This window comes from Lepisosteus oculatus, chromosome 17 (assembly GCF_040954835.1).
Source record: "Lepisosteus oculatus isolate fLepOcu1 chromosome 17, fLepOcu1.hap2, whole genome shotgun sequence".
NCBI lineage: Eukaryota > Metazoa > Chordata > Actinopteri > Semionotiformes > Lepisosteidae > Lepisosteus > Lepisosteus oculatus.
In genome coordinates, this window is record NC_090712.1 from 13339147 (window position 1) to 13349969 (window position 10823).

The 10823-nt window shown below is 37.9% G+C and overlaps 1 protein-coding gene across 1 annotated transcript; it reads left to right on the top strand.

Annotated features, from left to right (window-relative positions):
* The first annotated feature begins 302 nt into the window (after window positions 1–302).
* Window positions 303–10275, top strand: gch2 (GTP cyclohydrolase 2). Its single transcript, XM_006638633.3, has 6 exons — window positions 303–927; window positions 3292–3401; window positions 4723–4778; window positions 6690–6721; window positions 7360–7444; window positions 7924–10275. The coding sequence occupies exons 1-6, from the start codon at window positions 618–620 to the stop codon at window positions 8048–8050; spliced, it is 720 nt and encodes a 239-aa protein (XP_006638696.1). The 5' UTR covers window positions 303–617; the 3' UTR covers window positions 8051–10275.
* The last annotated feature ends 548 nt before the right edge of the window (window positions 10276–10823 follow it).

The following is a 10823-nucleotide window of genomic DNA, read 5'->3' on the forward strand; positions in this document are numbered from 1 at the left end:
TTTCTAATGTCTTATTTGTTTTTTTCATTTAGTACAATTTAATTCTAAAATGTGGGTTGAATTTTATCTCACAACGCGTGCAATAGGTAGTCAAGAAGAGTCACAAACCATATCATTCAGTGCAGCCTTTTCAGCGTGTTTAATTAGTATGTGTCTTCAGTGAAACCATTCAAACTGATCACAAGAGGAAAGGTCATTCTGAGAATGCGAGCTTGTACTTCCGTTGACTTTCATAACCCTGCACAAAACTGGCAATCGATTACCGGCTCTCAGATCACAGATTTGGTCTCTGTAAGCAACAGGGGTCCCTGGTATCAATGGACCAAAGTGTAATTCCACAGTCACACATCTATCAGTTCTGACGTGGTCACCAACGTGACGAAAATATTAAAGCAGATTCGCTCTGGTGAATAATCTGTTGTATAAATACAGCCTGTGGGATGAAGAGGAGCTCTGTGCGTGCAGACCTCTCCAGGTAAACTACAGAAATAAAAACTCGTCACCGAGGCAGCTGTTACAGTCAGGTTTAGAAAGTTACTGAAAACCTGATACTTTCCAAACAGAAACATTGTTTCTCCTTTAACATTTTTCAAGCACAAGGCAAAATAGTGTCTAAAATGGAATTGCATAAGGCAGCTACAGAAATGAACGGGGTTTGCAACGGAAAGATTGTCACAGAGTTCAATTGCCGCAACGGGTTTAGCGAGCTAGCAATAGAGGCGAAGAAAGCAGCAGTGCAGTGCAAGCACGACAAGTCCCGCAAGAAATGTGAGGATGAGTCAAATCTGCAGGCGCTAGAGGATGCGTACACCACCATCCTCCAGGGTCTGGGGGAGAACACCGACCGCCAGGGTCTGCTGATGACGCCGCGCAGAGCGGCCAAAGCGATGCAGTTCCTTACCAAAGGGTACCACGAAACCATCTACGGTAAGTGGACGCGTGAGCTCTTGCATTAGGTACCAATTGCCAATGGGCTATTATCAAGCGTTGGTAGTCGTCTTGTGCGTTCATTAATAATGGGGTATTAGAGAAGAGTGAAAAGTGACGGGAGTGTATTATATACAATACAATATGGGCATTAGAAAATATAGTGAGTAACACTGTACTGTACATGTGGCTAGTGATTGTTCAGCCAGGCATATAAAGGAGAAGCCACGAACTTAACCTACTGGAAGACAGGAAAGCAACATACTGTATGTAGAAAAATTCATTGGGTTTTTCTTCCAATTTCCAGCATATTGAAGGGTATTGTGTGTGGTGCTTTATTAAGAGCTCGTTTTCTTCTTCAGTAGGTAACCTTAAATGACACTGCAAGGTTATACATCCCATCCCATGTTTTATAGGGTTAATATTTTAAACTTTAATCGTTTAATTTGACCTATACATACAGTATTCTGTTTTGTAAATGTTTTCAACTGAATTTTAGAAAAGATTATAGATTTAGACAGTGATATTGACAAAAGAACTTACAGTATTACTGTGGGCTGATGATAAGTGTGTTTCCCAAGCATTAAGTGTTGCAAAGATCGTCCTTGAACTCAAAAACGTGTCATTAAACTCCATTCCCAAGCTTGAACAAAGTGCAACAGATACTGTAGGATAAATCTGCACCTTGGTTAGCATTGCTGCCTTGCAGTGCGGATGTCCCGGGTTCAATTCAGGGAGTGCTATCGGAGTGGAGTTTATACAGTATGTGCTCCCTGTTTTGTCAGGTGCTCAAGTTTCCTCCCACAATCCAAAGCCTTCACAATAAGTTAATTGGCTTCAGGGAAAATGGGTCCCGGTGTGAGTGCGTGCACGTCTGTGTTTGTGTGTGCCTTGTGATGGACTGGTGTCCAGTCTAGGGTGTATACTGCCTTGCTCCTGTTACTTTCTCTGTTACTGGGATAGGCTCCCCAGACCCTGAATTGGATGAAGTGGTTAGTAGATGGAGGGATAGATAATGTAATAAACAACCAGTTTAGAAAAAACTGTTTTGAATTCTTAAAATTGTACATAAATCTATCACAGTAGGTCATAACATGCATAATGCATTATAATTATGACCTGAACCACTCCCACAATAAGTCTTATTATCAACAGATCATATATTCTGTTCTGTAAAGCAATTCATTCCCTTTGTATAGTATACAATAAAATTACATTTTATAATGCATGTAAAAAGATTATATCCTTTTTTTATAAAAGCCATGGCTGACCACATGCTGTAAGTCTGTCACAGTTGATTGAAACGCTGCATAACACATTACACATACATTCCACTCAATTAAAAATTTCAATAAAGCTCAATAATCTGCAATTTTACAGTTCTATAATTCTACACAAAAAACGTGTTTATTCAGTTTTTGACCTAGAGGCAATATATGTTAAAAAAATATCTGAGTGCTCTTCTTTAACTTGCGTTTTGTGTAGCTTTGTAGTGCAAGTGGAACACTGACTGTGAAGATGAATTTCTAAAGCCAGAGGACAACCTGCTATTGCAAAAAAGACGTTTTTGTTTAAAGAGACCTAACATTTTCTGAATGAAAAGATTACAGTTTGTGAGGCTATTCGATGTTTAAGACTTGGAAAGTCACTGGCAAAAGATTAATGGGACCTTTCTCATGAAGGTTATGATACTACTGTATGTACTCAAGCCCATGTGAGGGAGTATAAGGGATAAAGAATTTGGCAAAATAATAAGATGAATTCTCAGGATTTCTACTTTTGCCTTGACAGCGTAGTAAATGTAAAAGAGCCTCTGTATATTGCAGACTCATTTCCTTCCGCAATTTGTACAATAACTGTTCTATATAAAATGTATTCAAAATGAGAACATTATGCTGTTTCCTGCTTCTTTATATTTTGTTGATGACTACAGTTTGCCCTAATAGAAATCTCTTAGATCTATTTTCACAGTGAATATAAGACTAGTAATTTGCCATACATTCCAGGTAAACTCAAACCTGCTTTAAGAAAAGAATAAGTTTCTCATAATCCAACAGCTGACTATTTGCCTGGTGGTATGAATTGGATGATTTGTGGAGGAATAATGGTTACAAGAACAATATGTTGTGAACATGTGTTTCAACTGCAGCGAGGATTATTACCGATTAATAATGGTGGCGGAGGTCAGGACCATATTACATTAAAACCCTGGGCACATTCATGAATTAGGCTGTTCTTGGTTTCCCACAGGACTTTAAAAATCACATAACATTCACCTGATCCGACAGTATCAGAAACAAACTGTTCATTCCTTCGTTTTGTCACAGCTATTAATCATAATTAAACTAGTGTCCCTTGTTTCAGAAATCCTGAATGATGCCATCTTTGATGAAGACCATGATGAAATGGTGATTGTGAAGGACATCGACATGTTTTCACTCTGTGAACATCATCTGGTGCCTTTCTTTGGCAGGGTATGTCTGGCACTGCACCTCAACTTTCACCACAGAGTGGTGAAAAAATCTCTCAAGATGTTTCAAGTTTCAAGAGAGATTGAAACATCTCTCTAAATCTCTCAAGATGTTTCAAGTTTTGCATTACAAATCCATTAACAATATTGAAAATTCTGCTGTGGCAAACACAGGGGCTAAATGGGCACACCTGAGAAACTCCCTAGGACTCCTGATCATGTACTGTAAATGATGCAAAAGCTCTGCTGGTGGACCTGCCTGCAAACATCTGTAGGCTGTAGTTCTACAGATCTTTGAGTACATCTGTTAGCTATACAAAAGAACACTATTTGTTTATTCAGGTTGCATAAAAATATTACAACTGCAGCTCATATCTGAAAACTCTGTTAATGAGTTCTGCTAGTGCTGAACAAACATGACCTGGGACAGAAGCACTGGCTTATCAAATTTGTTTGGATAGCCTTTTGTATGTATTCTTTAGTTCAGAATGAAATAAACCAGAAATCAGTGAAGATTGAGCAAGAGAATCCTTCACAGAAAGGGGTTATCAGTAGTTTGCATTTATAGCAACTAAACCAAGTATGAATTTACTGCTGGTATAAGATTCCAGCCACCATCACAAATTAGGCTTGCATTCTGCATCAAAAAAAGGTAAAGAGCCAAACCAAAGTTATACAGACTAATAAATTTAATGCAACACTTTTAACTCTGAAATATTTACACACTTTGAAATCAGATGATAGCCATCACCTTCATTCAGTGCACATTCTGTGCTTTGATGACTGAAAATGGAAGATAGACCTAGAGAACAATATTGCAATTCATTTGAATTGTTTTCTGTAATCTAAACAAGTAATTTGCTAAAGGAAAAAAACTGGATTTAGTCCTTAAATCCATTAATCTAATTCTTAATTAACATTACGCACATTTACATAAACACATTGCAGCATTGAGAAATATGAATGGGAGCTAATCTCGGTGAGGTCTGTTGTCCTAGATCTGAGAAAACCTACAGGGGAACTCTTTAATGCCCACTCAGTTTACCATAGTCATTTGTTACGTTTGAACTGCAATATGTAATGCAGCATGATCAGAGACTATTAGAACTATGTATACAAATAATCAAGAACTTATTTTACACTTTTAGTAGTGAATCTGAGTGATAAGTGATCTTTTGAGGGTTTTTTACATTGCATATATGAAAAATATCAACCTCCAATGACAAATTCAAAATGTAATTAAAATATTAAAGTATAGCTAAGATCTGTATGTCTATGTATAACATTTTCCTCTTCCCTTATGTCATATCCCATTCAATTTTTAGGTTCACATAGGCTATCTGCCAAGCAAAAAAGTTGTCGGGCTGAGCAAGCTGGCAAGGTAAGAACAAACACTGAAAAGCACGGGGAACTGCTCCGCACAGCACAGAGCCCTGAGGGCGGCTACAGGTTCAGAAAGAACACAGCAATGTGATATTCAAAGGAAATTAATTGTAATTAGCACTATGTTAAAAGACCTGTTAATTTAGCAGGGCTCTTGATACATTCTTTAAGCATTTCCATTCACCAGCTATTGCTTTTGAGTCAGTCATGTATCCTGTAATGAAAACCTGTGCAAATTACATCTCTGTTTTCCTGCAAGCCTTACTTTAGATAAAACCAATCCACATAATACTACATATCAAATTATTAAACCTTTTTGTGCTTACAATTTATTTTTCTACAGTTTCTTAATATTTGTCGTAGAATGCCGTCAAACTCTAAGGTTTCCAATAGCATATTTTAAATTCATATATATATAATACAGATTTGTTAAAATATTCAGCCTTTCTCTTTTTTTTGTGCATATGGCAAGTGTTTGCTGAATAGTAAATAAAAAGCTTAGCATTGTATATAGTGCAATTGAATGGGTTTTTGAGTCCTGTTATCCTCTGTGTTTTGTCATGAGACAGAGACATGGATAATGTCTCTCTTGTCTGCAGGGTTGGCAAGAGTGTGTCTATACTGTATAAAAGACCAAGTTTAGTGTTGATAGTCTGTCTCCCAGTCAATCAGACTGTCCTATGAATGAACAGTTGATTTCACCCATGAGAATCGAAGACTGCAGTAGACCCATTAATTACGACTGGCTGCGTTCTTCTGTTATTTCAAGCCGTTGACTTAGCAGCTAAGTAAACCCTACTGGGTATCATTTATTTCTGTATGGATGTACACAAGACTCAGCCTTGGGACAATAAAGAATGTCACATGTTCACATCAGGGAAAGAATCCCTGGGCTAGCAGGGACACCAGGGATTTTCCTAGCATTAGTGCTGTTCCATTCAGCCCTGAGTATGTTTTTGAGCAAATCAATGGTAGTAAATGTCGTTTACAGTGATTATGTTAAGTCATATATCCCTTCGGAAGAATGTTTAGAATGTTGCTGAGTGAGCAGTAGGCGCTTTAACAATAACATGTGATAGTCATTTATTTTCAGAATTTGTCAGAATCACCCCAGGCATCTTTTAAAAATGATTCCATCAATGTTCAGAGTAGAATTGTACTCGCTCATCTCAGTTCTGCTGCTCTGGGAATGTAATTTGTAGAAATTGATAAAATAATTTTAAACCCTGGGGAAAACAGCCTTTCCATTCTTAGGGAACAGTGCATAGACACCAAACATGGATGCCACTTATAGAGACCACAGTCTCATGGACCTTAAAATAACTCTCTGTAAGTGGTGCTAGAATATAGTTGCAGACTTTCTGCCAACAGTGAATCTTCATTAAATGAATCGTTCAAACATTAGAACTATTTAAATTACAATGCACAAAATCACATACAGTATACAGTATAGTACAGTTTTACACAGATCCCAGATACCTGTTGTTTTTCTTTAATTATTATAGTAAAGGCAGTGCCTGAGTTATACAATTAAAAAATAACAGAAAGCTAGTCTGCAGCCGGAGGGTAAAAGTGCACCTTTATGATTTATAAGACCTTGGCTCTCATCCATTTGCTTAGTCTGGTCACACTGCTGGACAAAAAGAGCGCTGCCATTTTAGTGACACACAAGCAGAAACCTAAGGGGACAAAGAGCATTTCACCTTTTTCTTGTTCACTGGATTCACCGAATTGGCACTGATGGTCAGTAATTTATTACTGATTAAGTTCATGGGGTACAATGCCAATACTACCACCAGTAACATTATCTTACAGCAAGTTTAGAGCTGTTTTTTGTGTTATTTGAATGTCCTGTCCACTTTACATGGTTTTGAAATTGCATAACTGTATGCCTTTCTCCTTTTTTCAGGATTGTTGAAATCTACAGCCGAAGACTTCAAGGTATGTTTGGTCCAACATTAATGCAAATCAAGGGCAGCAGTTCTGTGTATCAAGTTGCATGTACAGATAAAGATGATTATCATTTGTTTTGCTCATGTACACAAACAAAAGGTCCATATACTGTACATATACAAAACAATATGTGACTTAATTGCAGACAATTCAAAATTAGTCAGACTCTTGGCAGATGTAATTTAATGTATATTAGTGTTACACGCAGATAACATAAACCACAAATCTTAAGATTGTAAATGCTGTGAAGAAGATATTTATGTAAAAAACTTAGGCTTATGCTGACAGATCATTTCAATGTTCTAGACTGCGTGAAGAACCAATATAAAAAACAAACAGAATTTTAGGAGATCCAGATAAAGGCACAGAATTTAAATCAAAGAGTGTGTCATGAAATGGCTTGCCTGGATCCCAGGAGCAATTAGCTACTAAAAAACAATTGAGTTAGAAGCGCCAAATTGTCTCCTCTAGTTTTCCAACTGTTTTATGTTCCTCTAGTATATTGCTGTTCCTATCAGCAGGTACTGGTATGTTTTTATGGTGACCTGCGGTGGTGATTGTTGTGTCAGTGTGTGGTTTGTGTGCGAGCAATGCTGACAGTGTTATTGCTTGGGGTCTCTGTGCAGTTCAGGAGCGCCTGACGAAGCAGATTGCTGTCGCCATTTCGGAGGCGCTGAAGCCTGCAGGGGTCGCTGTTGTCATCGAGGCCGCGTGAGTGTTTGCCTACAGCTCAGCTGGCGCTATCTCCTCATTGGCTCACACGCCCTTGAAATCGTTGAGCATCCAGAAGCCAGGCTGAGTTAAAGTTACAAAACAGCCGGTTCGCCATCGTGCCTGTTTCACAACAGAAAAAAAACCCTAAATGAATAGGTCAAACCGTTTTTTGAAGACATAAAAATAGATAACATTTGGAGAGAAAATCAATTTGATAATTCATGCTTGAAATATTTTGCTTTGGCCTTTAACTTGTGGCTTACCATCCTGTGATCATCATGAGTGCATGGAAAATGTACAATAAACGTTTAGTTGCCTTAAGGCATAATTAAAAGGACACACTGCAATGAATTTTGGGGTTTAAAACTCTTTGCTGCAGGTGATTGCATTAGATGTGATTTGAGCACAGTTAGTATGGCTGGTTACTACCGACTCTGAGACTGCAAGCTGATATATCTTGTGCTGTTGTGTTCCAGGCACATGTGCATGGTGATGCGAGGTGTACAGAAGATGAATAGCCGCACTGTGACCAGCACCATGCTGGGGGTGTTCAGGGAGGACCCCAAGACCCGTGAGGAGTTCCTGTCCCTGATTAAAAGCTAATGAACCTCTGACCCAGACGGCCATCCCTCAAACACTGTCCACACAACACAGACTCATCCACTGGGCTCTCTCCGTCTCTCTGCAACAATACGCTTTTCCAAAAAGCTTTTCTATTTGTTAATGTCTGGTGAATAGGCAACACGTTGCTTTATGTTGTTAGTGCTCTCTGTGATCTCTTTAGTTATGGGAAACCCAACTTGAGTAGCTAAGAACTGGGTCAGCACATCTAAGGTTTTCTCAGCCCTGAGCATTACATGACCAGATCCTCTGATCTCTAGCAACTAGAGCTGCTCTACATATCAGTGCCATGCGGGTTTCCTGCCAATTAGCATAGGAGAAAAGGAGGCTGGCCCCAGTCAGGTTCATCATCCTCATCACTGGCTTAGTAGCATTCCAGCCTTTTCCAGATTTCTCTCATCAGTACAGCAACAACCTTCATTCGCAGAGGGGGGTCCTGACTGGATTAGTGGGTGATGTATCTCACCCAAATCTCCCAAGCACACTTCTGCCATCAGTACTTTTCAGAAAGACTCCATGTCATGTACTGTAAGCTGCCAGAGAGCTATTTCTCTCAGTGGGATCAGGGATGGTTTTCAACTAAAAATATGTATTTCTTTTATATATTGGAAATTATATTCCAGTACTGTAACTTTATTTGTTGTTCCACAATTGCCTCAACCTTGGTCAAAGACTATAAGAAAACATGTTAATGTTTTCAATCTCAGTACATAGCAATAGATCCTCATTAGAATTACTCTTTGATTACCTCGTGTTGATTTTGTTAGGCAAACTCAAGACTGATTTAAATTAAAGCCTTTGAAACCACTCCCGAGCATTTATATCCCTTATATGAATTAAACTTAACATAGGCAGTATATTTAGTTTAGTGGTTCTTTACTAATTTTCTTTTGAGCAACAACAGTGAAAGAAAAAACATTCAATGTGAAACTAAGATACTGTATGTAGATGCTTTTATCCTATCGAAATCTGTGCCTTGACATCTTCTGTGCAATATCTATGACACCAGAAAACACATGTTGTACATAATATATAAATATTTGAGGAAAGAGATCAAATAAGATTTTTTATTGCACAAATCTAATATTTTGATACTTGTTTCATACCTAACAGAAACACTTCTTCAAATGTACTATGTAGAGAAGTTCAGGTAATTAAGATGATTTTCTACTCCTGAGAAACAAAACTGCTCCTGTTCCTCTGCGAATCAACGAGATTAAGTAGTTATTTATTTTGCATAATGTTTCTGTAGGACCTGTTCACATAAAGAACACAGTTTAGGAGGAAACATGCAAATAATTGGACATCAATCGTGTACAGTTTCTCAGTAATATTCCAAATGTGAACGTGTGGAGTAAAACTGCTTTAAGCTGAGTTATTCTTATTATTCTTATTTTTTCTTATTTTGAGCCGATGCACAAATGACTCTGCTGCAGTAGACTGAACTTTTCAGTGTGACTTTTTTTAAAAACAATTAGTGTTATCTGAGTGTTTATTGAAATGTTCAAATCTGAGTCCCTGCTGTGAAGGAGCTGAAGGGAACTCTCATCTTAACAGATGGCAAATGGTTGGGATTTGGAGTGAAACCTTTTGAAAATATGTTTAGCACTGATTCCTACAGGACAAAACCACTCTATACAGGGCCATATACGGTCAGTAGAACTAGCCTAGAAATACTCCATTAATGAACTTGAAACACAGTAACATTCACAAGAGGACATTTCTAAATCCAAACCTATCAATTTCCCGGGTTACTGAGCAGCTCCCTAGCAGTTATACTGAGGGGACACCTACTATATTGCCAGGGACAGCTATAAGTATTTCTGAGGTAAAAGTACTACATCTGTCACCCAGTATTGATTTAAAATCTGCATCATTACTGGGACCTTACACGGTTATATTTCACTATAGCTGTATGTGCTGTACGTGTGTGTGTTTCTATGACTCTCTCTACATATATTTTTATTGTATTCAAGGAATGGCATTGGTTAATTTAGCTCTGATGTAACGTGAGGTCCTTACGGCATTAACTAAATCTTTGATTTTAATACTGTTTTTTGTAAACTTGTTTTTTCTGAATGATACACATAATTCTAATGTTAACTGCTACCTTTGTGTGACTGTAATTCACATGTTTACATCTAGGAGTGTGCTTTGTGGAAATGTTATGCTGTATTTAAAAAATAAATGACTCTCCTTTGCCATAACTGTCAAAACATCAAAGTTTGTCTTGTTTTACTAAATCTCCGGCTTTAGACTGTAAGTCAGCATAAACTGTTTTAACCTCTTTTTCAGAAAAATAATATCAGCAACATTAAATAACAGGCCATGAAAACAAGCATGCAACATATTGTGCAATATCTTCAAAATATGCAGCATGCTGTACAAATGGGAACTGTATTTATAATGATCACTCTCCATATATTGAAGTACTGTACAATGAAGGAAATACAGTGTATGTGGGAAGCACCTGCTGTATGACCCTACTATGACAGCAGTTACATTCCTTGATTTCAGCAGAGAGGGCAGAGGATTGATCTTTGTCATTACATGGAAATTTTCAGAGAATATCTATCAGACTGTAGCGAGTTGAGGATTTTCAGAAGTTTTTTTGTTATTTAAAATTGCAGCACCAGTTCATCAGGCTCAGCATTGATGACATTGAAGTCATTCTTCGTGTTTGGATGTGTTTGATAGCCCTTCACAAAAAGCACTGTAGATGTTTGAGCCCAAGTCAAATGACTCACAGGCGTTT